Source organism: Denticeps clupeoides, chromosome 16 (assembly GCF_900700375.1).
Source record: "Denticeps clupeoides chromosome 16, fDenClu1.1, whole genome shotgun sequence".
Lineage (NCBI taxonomy): Eukaryota > Metazoa > Chordata > Actinopteri > Clupeiformes > Denticipitidae > Denticeps > Denticeps clupeoides.
Window position 1 is genome coordinate 2,046,914 of NC_041722.1, and position 13,915 is coordinate 2,060,828.

General features: G+C 42.9%; 2 protein-coding genes across 3 annotated transcripts in view; both read left to right on the top strand.

Annotated features, from left to right (window-relative positions):
• cbfa2t3 (CBFA2/RUNX1 partner transcriptional co-repressor 3) overlaps positions 1-9,575 on the top strand; it is a 29,476-nt gene extending 19,901 nt beyond the window's left edge. Inside the window, exons 6-12 of one of the 2 annotated variants that reach the window (XM_028955807.1) lie at positions 1,229-1,488; positions 1,573-1,658; positions 1,874-2,009; positions 2,204-2,272; positions 3,047-3,100; positions 4,495-4,685; positions 5,260-9,575. In XM_028955807.1, coding sequence (XP_028811640.1) covers positions 1,229-1,488; positions 1,573-1,658; positions 1,874-2,009; positions 2,204-2,272; positions 3,047-3,100; positions 4,495-4,685; positions 5,260-5,634 — 1,171 coding nt within the window. In that variant the 3' untranslated portion in view covers positions 5,635-9,575. The remainder of the gene's footprint in view (positions 1-1,228; positions 1,489-1,572; positions 1,659-1,873; positions 2,010-2,203; positions 2,273-3,046; positions 3,101-4,494; positions 4,686-5,259) is intronic. The other variant, XM_028955808.1, reaches the window with a different exon arrangement.
• Positions 9,576-12,039: 2,464 nt separating this feature from the next.
• On the top strand, positions 12,040-13,722 carry pabpn1l (PABPN1 like, cytoplasmic). Its single transcript, XM_028957083.1, has 4 exons — positions 12,040-12,149; positions 13,114-13,222; positions 13,469-13,536; positions 13,612-13,722. The coding sequence occupies exons 1-4, from the start codon at positions 12,096-12,098 to the stop codon at positions 13,720-13,722; spliced, it is 342 nt and encodes a 113-aa protein (XP_028812916.1). The 5' UTR covers positions 12,040-12,095.
• The last annotated feature ends 193 nt before the right edge of the window (positions 13,723-13,915 follow it).

The following is a 13,915-nucleotide window of genomic DNA, read 5'->3' on the forward strand; positions in this document are numbered from 1 at the left end:
GGATGTGTCCAGATGGTGATCTCGCATCCAGAGTGGACAGAGGAAGGGGGCAAGCCCCATCATAATCCATACACCTCCGCCTCCAAGGGCCCAGTTTACAGTAGGAGCCCAGTGGGAAGCTCCAGCTGTTGCTTTGATTTGTAGGACAACGGGCTAGTGGGCTAGCAGCTAGCGTGGTATTACAGAGCCGCCCGGCCCTTTCATTAAATTGGGTCTGCTGCAGGGGTCCCACCCATGGACAGAAAAAATACTGGAGGGTGCTTACTCATATGGGGTGACGCACAGAAAATTTGTTTGATGTTGAATTTGAAAGTAAGTGATTTAACCTGAATAGCAACACTCCACCGGAAGCAGGCCAGATGGTGGAAGATTTAGGAATAAAAATACCATCGTCACTGCACTTCTGCTGGATGGGCATAGGCCTCATAGGTTTCATGTTCTGCTCAGATTTTGGGGAGGGTTTAGAGGAAAACTGAGGGGATTAAATGGTTGGGTTCTTGTTTGTGCGTGTGTGGGACAGACAGATCATACAAATGTGTTCATGTTTGTGTGTGCATTTTCTTTGCATATGGTCCACAGCTGTGCACACTTATCCTCTCTTCTCAATAATAACAGAACCTATCTACAACTATATGATGGGATTTCGGTCCCAGGAAATATTAATGTAACACAAACGTCAGCTGCCGACCACAGAATCATAAAATCAGAACATATTCACATTGGAATTCCCTGTCTTAAAAGCAAGCAGCAGGAGTTGAATTATCAAACAAATTCTAGCTGAGACTGATCAGATGAGAAAGATGTCTGTCTGTATGGCCGGCAAAGTGGCAATATTGTGAAATACTGTAACCTCCTTGAAAACAGAGCTGAAAGAGCCATTAGAAAAATATGAAGATATTGTCAATTTGTGTCAAGCAATTAGCATTCAATACTCCCTCGCTATAAAACCTCTATTAAGTGAGTGTAGTGTGGGATATTATCTTGACAACTTTGCCCTACTGCATCTTCTCTGTGTTTCACATGTTGTTGGCAGGGAATGTAAGGTGCATGAAGCTGTGGTTTTGTATGTCAGCATTGTATTTTCTTATATAGGGCTTGTGCAGCAGCTAATGCATTTTAGTCTTGTTCTGACTCAGAAAGCACCCAACATTTAGTGTTGTACACATGAATTTAAATTGTCTGTAGAGGAGCTGGAGTCATTAGTACCTTCCCGACTTCTATCTTCTAGGACCAAGGAGAGCAGCAGCGAGAGAGACGGGCTGCACCCAGAACACCTGGCCAAGCGGCCGTGTACTGTGAGCCCCAGCCAGCGCTTCAGCCCCAGTACAGGTGGCCCGCTGCCAGCACACCCCCTGCCCAATGGCCTGCCCCACCCGGCCCCACCGGCACCTTCTGCCCAGCACTACCGACTGGAGGACATGGCACTGGCACATCATTACAGAGATGCTTACCACCGGGAAGCCAGAGACAGACACCGGCAGACAACTGGTAAGGGATAAATTAATAAATTTCATCCATCTTAGAAAAAAAAATCTCTTTTTCTTACTCGGTGTGTGTGTGTGTGTGTGTCAGCAATACAAGGTGCACGTCAGGAGGAGGTGATCGACCACCGGTTGACGGATCGTGAGTGGGCAGAGGAGTGGAAGCATCTTGATAATGTGAGTGATGTTTGTGTGCGTGTGTGCACGTGTGTTTAGGGAGCACGTTTGGTTTTGTGTGGGAAACAGTAGGGGTGTGATGAGCTCATCTGTTCTGCTGCACCATACACAGACAGTGCATCTCATACATACAGTAACCATAAATGATGTTCTTGTTTCTATTTGCATTATTATCATGATAACAGGCATGAACCATTAACCTTTTCTGTGTTCAGCTGCTGAACTGCATCATGGACATGGTTGAGAAGACCCGCCGCTCACTGACTGTTCTGCGCCGCTGCCAGGAGGCCGACCGTGAAGAGATGAACCACTGGATCCGCCGCTACAGCGATGTTGAGGACATGAAAAAAGGTTGCAGCTTGTCCCAAAACCTTCCTCTTCCTTGTCATCTTCACCCATCCAGCAGCTCAATCACATATCAGCCTGTACTATTAGCATTTCACCTGTACAAATTCATATCTAAATGGAGGTGATGCACAGATAATGAAGGAAGAAGAAGGGATGTTGCTTACAGGGCTATCTTTATTCTACCTTTTTTTGCTCAGAGATTCACAGAGACTTCTTGCACCGGCCACCTTCGGGGTATATGCCTGAAGAGATCTGGAGAAAGGCGGGTAAGAGATGTGGTACCTCTGAAAACAGGTTTCTCCCTCAACCTAACCTCATATCATTCTTTAGATTCCACAGAATTAAAAGTTTTTTTGTTTGTTTTGGCTCCATATCTTTTTCTAGTTCTGGTTATTTGCCCTCTTTTTGCCTGTCACAGAGGCATGAAGACATATGACTCAGTACAAGCTACAGGAGAATTTGGATTTGGGAACAACTCAGCTCAGCTGGATGTTCTTCATTAGACTAATGCAGAAATCCTGTGATTGTAGTGGAGACAGGCAGACATGCGGACCCTGTAGAGATATGGCACACTAACAGGGTTCCATCACCGTAGTTATGTAAGGTCAGGGATTGGCTGGGGCTACCGCCCATCATTAGTGGTAAGTGCTTTCCATCTGTCACTACTGTGAAAGACGACTGCAGTTAAAACAAATGGAGAAAAAAAGAGAGGAACCCTGGCAGAAAGGGACTGTGGTGAAAATGCAGTAAACATGTGGAGTGCAGCAGCAAAATGGCACATATGGTAATGATTTGTGGAAAGAAGATGGTCATTGTTTGGGGTTTTTAGGTTTTATGAATGCTGGCCTCATCAGTGTAAAATGACAGAGGTCCAGCCTTTAACCGATCACAGCTCATAACAGCTCATTTCTTAACCCAGTGCTGTTCTTCTACTGGGTCCTACACACAGTGAAGAAGGGGATGGGATGCTTCTCTGAAGTCAGGCTGCATTTTCACTGTCAGTTTAAAAGCCATTTTAACTGCAGCTGTCTCTCATGCAGGTTCAACCAGCATCCCGCTCTCCCCAGCACTAAAGCATCTCCAAAATAAGCAGGGTGAGTACAGCACCCACACAACACTGACCTCTGTGCACATAAGAGATAATAAATAAAGCTAAAAATAGTTATGACAAATAATAGCATTTTACACAAGATTTGAGTGTGTGAATGTAAACAGAGTATCTATCAGGAATCAGCACTACAGACAGCTCCTCTTTATTATTCTGTAAGGTTCTATCTGTTGTTAATGCAGTGGCTACACTGAATAAAGATGCGTAATCTATATGTGGGTGTTCAGGGATCAAGCAGTTGACAGATATTCTCACTCCTGGTTGGGTCTGACATGACAGCAGGGTCTTTGAAAAATAAGATCTGAAGTGTGAGGAGGAGGAGGAAAAAAGGAGGAGGAGGAAAAAAAACATGAAACCTGCCAGGTCCCTGCAGAATGAAAACGCTAATACTGCTGCCCCAGTGTTTTCCATTAAGTGCTAATTGCTCCAGCATCTGCTCCTTGATAAAAATTAATTACATTTGCAAAAAAATAAATAAAATAATTGAAGGCTGAAGGTAAAAGAAGACAACAGAAGGCAGTGGGGGAGGTGTAGAGTTTATGAACTAACTTTCCAGCACCCTAGAATTTAGTGCAATGTATAAAATAGAAGAATGGAGAGGTTACACTGTTTTATGATATGTTATAGCAAAAAAAGTGGCATTCATGACATTATTAATGGTACAATATCCAGTCAAATTTACCACAATACCACATCAAGTTTAATAATCCTAATATTGCCAGATTTCATTTTATTGTTTTTTTTTGTAAAAATAGGCATTTGAAAAACACACGTGAAAGGGGTGGGGAGATCTGGTTCATAACACTTACCTGCTGCATCTGGCGTAAGACATGATAAACAGTGAGATGAAATGGGAGTGCAATTATCACTGTGTTGAACACTGATATCCTCTTAATGAGCGGCCTGTCTAAAGAGGCTATTTTCGCTTGTACGCGCACCTGCCTGTCCTAAAAAAACACACACAACATTCTTTCACATACTGCGGCGTATATAGAGCAAAACAGACAGAGACCCTCCCCCAGATGCACCTTTAGTGGAAGCCATTTGCTTTATTTAACCTCATTCTTCAGTTCTGCCAAAAGAAAACAAGCAATGGCAGAAATGCATCAAAGTCAAAGAGCAGTGGGTTAATGGCCAGGTTTGTCTGTGTTGTTCAGAGACAGCTGGCATTGTCAGTGTGCAGCAGGGGAGATGATTTGTTAAAAGGCTGGATGAATTAATAAAAGGCTTCTCTTGCAGTTTTTTCCCAGACAGAATATTTTAAATCATGGATGATACGCATCTGACTGTAGAAATAAAACAAGCAGGCAGCTTAGATGGCCTCAATAAAAAACGAGGGAAAGGTTTACCATGACTGAACCCTTCCTCTGGTTCTCTCAGAAGAAGCAGTGAACGAGGTGAAGCGACAGGCCATGTCGGAGCTGCAGAAGGCCGTGTCAGACGCTGAACGCAAGGCCCATGATATGATTTCAGCCGAGCGCTCAAAGATGGAAAGAGCACTGGCAGAGGCCAAGCGGCAAGCATCAGAAGATGCCCTGACTGTCATTAACCAACAGGAGGACTCCAGTGAGGTGAGCACACACACACACACACACACACACACACAAACATGTACAGAACAGCAAACTCACCCTCACAGACACACATACTCAAGCTTACTTCTATGGGCACTTCCAATACACTTCAGATGGTTTTTTTTGCCTAGTAAACAATTTGTGTGGACATTTGTTTCCTACTGAAAATACAGTAACAAATAATTAGATATTTAGATTTCCCAATCATTGTTGGAAATTTCAAGCTACCATACACAAATGTAATAATGTAACAAATAATTGCTTTTTATCAATAATTAAAACATTTCTGAATGACCAAGCCTTTGAATTGTAGTGTTGTGCCACACCCCTTCAAAATACTCAGAAATGCACAGAATGAAATGTAAATAGCAAGTGCAGACCCAGTATTTCGTACATAGTGGGAATTCAAACTGCTTCTTCTTTTTTCCAAAAAGAAAGAGGATCTGTAGAACATTAAATACACCAAGAAAGGCCTAAATAAAGGTGTAAAATTAAATGAAGCGTTGGGAAATTGTGCTACATGATTTAGTGAAGTTTGCCGGCTGTCTTTCTCTCTCTTTCTCGCTCTCAGAGCTGTTGGAACTGCGGCCGTAAGGCCAGTGAGACATGCAGCGGCTGCAATACGGCTCGGTACTGTGGTTCCTTCTGTCAGCACAAAGACTGGGAGAAGCACCATCATGTCTGTGGGCAAGGCCTCCAGGGGCTGCCAGGAGGGGGCAGCAATGTTCCTGTGGGGACACCTTCCTCCACCACCTCCTCTTCATCCTCCTCCAGCGCCCCACCCATGCACTCGGAGAATGCTCCATCTGGTGCTCTCTCTCTGGTCGGCTCTGGGGTTGGTGGAAGCGGCAGCCCCAAAGATGCCAGCTCCAGCTCCAGCTCCAGCAGTGCCTCTCGCTCCACCACCCCAGCTACACCTGCCCTGTTGGACTCATCCTCACGCTGAGGACCTCCACCCTTGCTCAACTACCACAGGCAGCCAGATGCAAGGTGACCAGACTCCAGTGGGGCTAAACAGAACCTTTTACCCCAAATTCTCCCAGAAAGAGGAGTCTCCTCACTGTCTCCTGTGCACATCAGACTGCACTTGCCATGAAGGCGCACTACTTTCTTCACCTGCTCCTCTTCTCTTCCCTCAGAGGAACCAACTAGTGTTAAAAAAAGCAACTATTTATTAAAGAGAGAAAAGCACTCCCACACAAACATGCTATGAGAGCAAACAAAATAATGATGGAGCAAACTGGGACCCCCATCATTTGTCCATCTTCTTCAGGGTTGGGGTGGTACAATTCCTGCAACAGGGCAATGTTGCTGACAGATTACTTCAAGTTGTACTTTTTTTGGCTTTAATAACCCTAAGTCCAAAAATCCACTAAGTAATAATAAATAATAACATGAAAAATAATTATTAAATAGTAACTGTTGACTACCTTGCTAGCGAGCCAAGAAAATCTACACCAGACTCACCTCTCGTTCACTGATGCGAAACCCAAATACATTTTACTAAGAAACAAATGGAATCCAAACCTTTATATGACACTGCCAAAGCAAACTGAGAGACATGGAGAAGCGCTCACCTTGAAACCAAAATGGAGAAAAGCCTCCTCCACCCCCTCAGCCATCCTGTGAGAGAGGAACAACTCCATGAGGTGGGGCCACCAACGCCCTCCAAAAATCCTTCAAAACTAAAATGCACTCGAGCGGCCCACCAAGAGACTGGTGGAGGATGGAAATCCGGAATTTGATGACAGTGCATGCACTCACTCTCTCTCTCTCTCTCTCACACACACACACACACACACACACACACGCACAAACTGAGATGTGTCCTGAAGGGGCATTTTGTTGCTTTGTATGAAATGGAGGGCAGTGAAGTGACAGGAAGATGAACATGTACAGGACCTGTCCTTATCTGAGCAGTGTACACTAAGAGCCTCCAGTCCTTTTCTTCCTCTCTGGGCTGTTCCAGTGGAGTTCTGCCTCCACCCTTGCTTCCTCCAAAGCATGTCAGGTGGTGAGAAATGCAAGAGGCTCCAACAACAGTGTCGACTTGGTTCTCTTCTCTCTCTGTCTCTACCTCTCCCGGCCTCGTCCTCATTGTTCCTCCCCTTGTTTTCCCTGTGGATGTCTCTACTACTGTAGCACTGATCAGATCTTCGGAGAACCTGCTTGTAGATAACTTCTTCCTGTATTTATTTTCTTTCTCTTTGTGTCCCTATGCTATCCTGGCAGTATGTCTCAGAAATATTTTTTTTTTATTGGGTGGTGTAGCAATGTTTTCAGCAGGGGCAGGGATTCCAGCCCACACTGTATGTTTTGTTTAATTAGTTGTATCTATATGGATGAAAAATGGAAATCCCCCCTGTAGAATATTTTATATGGCTCGCGTTTTGCTAATCAGTAAGAAGAACCGAGGTGCAATATCAAGAGAGCATTCAGCTACTGAGCGGAACCTCACATATAGCCCTTAGGCTGACTTATAATACAAAGTATACTTAGAAATATATTTAAAATGACAACAGTAACTTAATGTGAATGTACATAGTATTTAAACAAGAAGCGGTCCAAAAATGTGTTTGCCAAATAACAGAAACCTTAAAAGTATGTCTGGATTTTTTTTTCTTTTCTTCATGGCGATATAATTGCTCGGCCATTTTTGTTTTGGGTGATGGTCACGCTGTGTTATCTGTTTTAGTTTGGGGACTTGGGAGTGAAGATTAGTTGACTTGATTGGAGGATCATTGTTTCACCCTGTCGCATGTTTCCATGGTGACAGGTGGTCCTGGCATTTGTCTTGCAGTAGTCAGGTTAATGACCTTGATAAATTTCACTCAGCGTGGAGGAGCTAAGTGAAGATTCATCCCCGCTCTGTCCATTTCTCACACAACCTCTGAGTTTGGTTTCATCTGCAAGGCCACAGAATTGTGTGATATATACATTTTATTAAAATTTCCAAAAACAAAAAAGCCCAGACAGTAATTATTTGCTGATGAATTCAAGTACATTTAGCCACATAAACCTCTGAAATGGACCAAACTTGAAAGATCATCCTGTTATTTTTGTTTGACGCCGTTACCTGGCTGTTAGCGCTAAGTCATTAGCATCATCAGCAAGTTTGCTTTTTAAATTATTTAACACATAGATATTTACATGACCTATTTTCTTATTTAATTATAAAAAAGTAATATATGTATTCTGTCAGATTCTGTCACATCCTGATCATCGACCAAGCTCTCCGTGATTGGGTGTAGAAGGCCATAGCAAGTATTGGTCAGGATTCAGTATACCATTGTGTTTGCCCATTGTTGTCTTCTACCTGTCCTCCCCCATATGCTACGTGTCATGTATGATGAAAGGTGCCAGCAGATCTAAGAACGTTGCTGCCAGCAGACATGCAAACTAGTGTGAAATGCAGAACGTGACACGGACACAGGCACAGTATATTCACTCTGAGTGTATCTGTGCTTATGTTCACCCGTGACAGCTTGCCAACCAGGAATCAGGCATTTCTGTTTGAGCTCACTCACACCTCCATTGTGTGTTTTGTTTTTGAGATCTTTTTTGAAAGACCAAGAGTAATGCAAATGAATTCTGACAAGGATCTTGGCAGCAGCAGCAGAGCTTCAACATGATGGCAGACAGCAGGTCTGATTTTACTAAAGCTTCGTCAACTCAGTCATGACTTCGACAGATTGTCAGATTGAGAGTAGAGCAAAAGGCTGCCGCACACAGAGGTGTGTGCAAGTCAGAGCTGCTGCTGTGTTGAGTGAATATAATCAGAGACCTTGAAGCCATTAACCAAAGTGATAAAAAAAACAGATAAAGAAGGCCAGGGGTTCAATGCTTGTTCTCACAAATCCAAGGCTCTGGAAAATACTACAGCAGAGCTGAAATGAACTCGACCAAGCTTTGCTTGAAACCTGAAAGAGTGTGTGTGTGTTTAATGATTTTGCTCTACAACTTACATGAACCTTGAGCGCTTTAAAGAAATATCTCTGTTCAGCTCACATCTGAAGCGTGTGATTTGCATGTCTGCTGGAATTAATAGATGAATCTTAAGATCAAAACTAAACCATGAACAGGCGCATTGTTCTCCAATTGCCATACTGCTACCTTTCTGAAATACTGGAAGTTTACATCTTTGACTGATCGGATGGGGCATTTAGTGTAGTTCCCGCAGTCCTTGAGATGGAGAGTGTTGGGAGAGGTATCTTCAGCACCACTGCTGTGCACATGTAGAACATTGGGGCTTTCTGTGATTTTTATCAGGTCGGTACGGGGTCTTTCTTTTTTTTCTCTCACTCAAAGGGACACGTTTATCAAAAGCAAGAACTGGGCAATGTAGGGGCTCTCTGAAATTTTGAAGGTCTGCAATTCTGCAATTAATTAAAAAACAAAAGTGTCATGTTTACTGACTTGTGTATGAATGCACACATGTGGACTTACTTCTGGTCTCCTAACCACCAACATGATCTCATTGTTCATCAGACTGTACTGTTAAAAACGCAGCACTTGTCTCATTCAAGCCACGTTAGAGTGAGAATTGAACTATAGATGCTCAAGTCATTATCTTGAAGTATGTGTAGAAAATCATATATACTGTACTGTGCAATACAATGACAAAGAAAAAAGAGAAATGTTTGTAGGAAAGGTTGGCATGTTGAAGAATTTTCTTTTTTGTGTTGTCATTATCTAGATACCGTGAACCATGCCAGGATCATTCAGAATTTTTATTTATTTCTTGCATGCCCACCTCCCCCCTCCTCTCACTGTTTCTCTTTGCTAACTGTGCGCTATGTTGGATATGTGAAGCTGTAACCATTCTAAATCAAGTTATTGTCTGTGTTGAGCAACGTATCTGTGTAATAAAAAAAATCAGTGAACATTCTTTGCTGTTGTTTAAAATTGTATCACACTACATTAATTCAGATAAGCCACAAAATTAAGCACTGGTTACAACTTCGTTTTCGTACTGTTTATATTTTGTGCCTCCAAGCCACCTTCAATAATGTTAAAGGTGAATATGTCTTGATATGTTGAAGCAGAAAAACTGACACGTGTCAGAATCTGAGCTACTCTGAAGACTCTGATTTTCTTTAGAACAGCAGGTTTTGTGATGAAAACATTCCAACAACAAGTGAATGTCATTTTTAAACAATGACAACTATTAAATAAAAGCAGGGAGGGTGATCAGTATATTCCCATAGGAGTAATTTAGGTAAGCTTCCTGATGAGGATACTAGGTAAGAAGGAGCTTGGTTGGTAAAGTTAAAATGGTTGTAAATATGTAGCATTTCTGGACAATGTTCTGCTGAGAAAAGCTGGGTCCTGGTCCTGACACTCCAAAAACACTCCTACTTTGATAATATTTACATTTACAGCATTGAGCAGACGCTCTTGTCCAGAGCAACGTACATCAGTGCGTTCATCTCCATGCCCGTATAGTTAGGCTTAAATCAACAACTTCTGATTAACAGAGACCACAAGATAAGTTGCATACCATTAGAAAACGTATTAAGGTTAAAAAAAACCTTACATTTAAAAACCAACCGTCAGGAGAAAACATGGATAAGTTGTTGATTTAGTCCATGGCAATAGGAAGTTGGATCCCGAGTGATCTTGTGTATATGGAGAAGCGGAGGGATGGAGCATTGCAGAACTCCAAGAAAAAGAAGTAAATCTTGGTGGGCAGACTGGGATCCTTGCCATGCCACCTGGTATGTTTGATTCAGATGACCATTTTTTGGACAGAATCAGCTTGTTCCTGAAATGGCAGAGGAGATACTGGTCTGTAGCAGTCAAGAGATGGTTTCTTCTGAACTGGTGGAACAACCAGTTCAAACAAAAATTTCACAGGCACTGTCACAATGCTGAGAAGCCAGGAAATTGGTCACCACAGGCTGGTAGGGGCAGTAGGTGGCCTAGCGGTTAAGGAAGCAGCCCCATAATCAGAAAACAAACAATAATAAAGTGATAAAGTAAAGTGATTGTCACTTGTGATACACAGCAGCACAGCACACGGAGAGGACACATTTCACTGTGTGCTGCTGTGTATCACAAGTGACAATCACTTCACTTTATGGTGGCAGGTTGGCATTCAGTCTTTTGATTGGATGGAAGACTCATGCAACGGCCATCAAAGAAGTCCTCTGGTGAGAGAGAAGCAGGGGCAGCAGGAGATTTGTAAGTGATGATAAAGTATCAATAAGTTTGCAATTGATGGATTTGAGGTCAATCTTGCTGTGTGTTGTCCTCCATTTTCATCTGATAGCCAAGATGGCACAGATCATGGACACACATTAATCTGGAAGACACTAAGCAGAGTTGGTCCAGCAAGTTTCGAAGATCATATGTAGCTGAATCTACCATTGAAGGCCAGTGAGTAAGTAAGGAGAGAAGATAGAGACACAGCTGAGGACCCTAACCCAAAGATTTTTGCAGACCATCTAGACTTATTGTAGAAATATTCCTCAGGACCTTTCAGCATGAAAAAAATGGTTTAGAAATGTTCCAAGGACGTGGAGGACTAAGCAGTTATGGAAGGTGAGTGAATGAGTGACTTTGCGTGTGACAGACTGGTTATAGTCATATATATAGAAATCATTATTGTAGATACATTAAAATCAGGAAATGCAAAATATCACTATTGTGATTTGTATTTTTCTAAATAGCAATGGATTATCAAATTACTGGGTAATCAAATACAAAACGCATACTCCAGAAAAGTCCAAGTGCTCTGTTTTAAGTCCTATGGCTACATATAATGAATTTAAATAGTAGTATTTAATGTGTTTGTATTTACTATCTAACATAAGTTCAAACTACAACATCACATTAAATTAACCTGTTTTCACGACAGACTAGTTTTCGGGCAAATCGTCCCAAAATACATTGGAATCGTCGTCGTCTTCCTCCGCTTATCTGGGTCCGGGTCGCGGGGGCATCATCCCAAGCAGGGAATCCCAGACAGCCCTCTCCCCAGCCACCTCCACCAGGAGCCCAAGGCGGACTCCTGCTGGCAGGACATGCCCGAAACACCTCCCCAGGGACGTTGGAATATTTTTTTCTTTATTAATAATTGCAAAAATATTTTGTTGGTATTGTTCAATTTGCTTTCGTACTGTTTATATTTTGTGCCTCCTAGCCACCTTCAATAATGAATTTCACACTGGCGCCTTAACTAATTGGTCATTAATGTGGTCTAACGTTCGCACAGAAGGAACAGCAGGTCGCTCAAAATCTCGCGAGAAGTGGCATCGGCGCACAGGTGGGCGCTAATTAGGGCCGACCCCCAGGCATGCTACTTATCCTGCGCCTGGCGCAGGCCGCCGCCTGCCGCTTTGCACTGCTATGGTCTGTCCCCCAAGCGTGGTGAATTCTTGTTGTTACTGGGGGAATGGTGTTGGAATGGCGGAACATCTAGACGCGGAGATTCTGGCCACGCAAGGCGCGACAGATCCTGTGAGTGGTTCTTGGCGTTTCTAGTGTTCTAGGTCGAGAAGGCCATTTAATAGGACCACTGTCCAGTATACATGCGCGGCATTAGACGCAGCTGTTATTGGTGACTGCTGTGGCGCATGCGCGGGGCGCCCATGCGCGTTTGCGGGTTATCTGAACTTATTTATCTGTTAATCGAATTCCAGAGACCTTCAAGCAAAACGCGGCAAGTTGAGACGTTTGTCCTGCAATAAACTCTTAAATGTTATTTCAGATTTGCTCCTCTTTACGTAACTTTTTTTTTTTTTGTTCCCATATCTAGATTGCAGTAGAGAAACTGTATAGAATTCCATATAGAACATGCACTTTTAAAATAAATTTTGGTCTAGATGTATTTCTGTGGGAACCTGTGACTTGGATACCAGGTAGGTGTTCCACAAAGATACTTTCAGTAAACTGTCCAGTAAGCACTGACAAGCGTTACTTCTATCATAATTGACACCAGCTAATTTATATGACCATGCCAGTGTAATGTTTCATGTACCTTTGAATGTGACTCTTCATATAACAAAACTCAAAATTTACCTGAAGAATACCTTTGGTTATTTTAAAATCTTGTGGAAACAGAAGTTGATTTCTGAAGATTGCATTTTTCTTACATTTTACATTTACAGCATTTATCAGAACGTTCTTCTCCCATCCCCATATTTTCCTTCCTTTGCCATCGTAGGCTGAAGAAGCACTGGAACAAGTGTTCTAGGTCGAGAAGGCCATTTAATAGGACCACTGTCCAGTATACATGCGCGGCATGGGACGCAGCTGTTATTGGTGATTGCTGTGGCGCATGCGCGGGGCGCCCATGCGCGTTTGCGGGTTATCTGAACTTATTTATCTGTTAATCGAATTCCAGAGACCTTCAAGCAAAACGCGGCAAGTTGAGACGCTCGCCGCTCCACACTAGTTAATTTTTATCTACTTCTCTCTTTAGGAGCTTGAGGCCATCAAGGTACGAGTTCTGGAGTTGGAGGACGAGGATGAGAAGCTGAGAGAAGTTCTGTATAAACCAGAGGACATCACTCTGGACAGCCCTCTAGCAGGTGAACTGCCAGACCCTTTTTTATGGGTTAAGTTTTATCTTAAGCATCTCTGTGGAACACCCTGGTGGTTGAGGTTCTGGTCATTTTGATGTCCTTTACCACCAGCTGCAGGTTAAAGGGTTTCTATATTCTTGGCGGTTTTGTCTGTGGAATGACTATAATTGTCAACTGATCTCTCTTAATCCCCTTTTCTTTTTTCTTTTTTTTTTTCTCTCCCCCCTCTTACGTTGTGCATTAATCCCTCAGCGTTGTACTATCGTGTGACCCATGAGGAGAGAATAGAAGTAGACAATAGATCTGTCTACGTTGGAAATGTAAGTCTCATTCTGATGCACAGCACCAAGCCATGGATTTTATTTTCAGCTTGTTGAATAATCATTCCCACACAGGTTGACTATGGCACCACAGCAGCCGAACTGGCCTTCCACTTTAATGGCTGTGGTACTGTCAACAGGGTAACCATTCTGTGTGACAAATTTACCGGCCATCCAAAAGGGTAAGCGTGCAGCCACTTTATTGACTGATAATGCTATATATTATGCAGCCTAATATATTATTAATGCGTTGCTGGGCGAACGCCACACGTACACCTATTAAGAATAGTTTCCTTTTTAATCTTTCGGTCCCCAGGTTTGCCTATGTTGAATTCTCCAACAGGGACTCTGTCCTGGCTGCCATGACTCTGAATAGTAC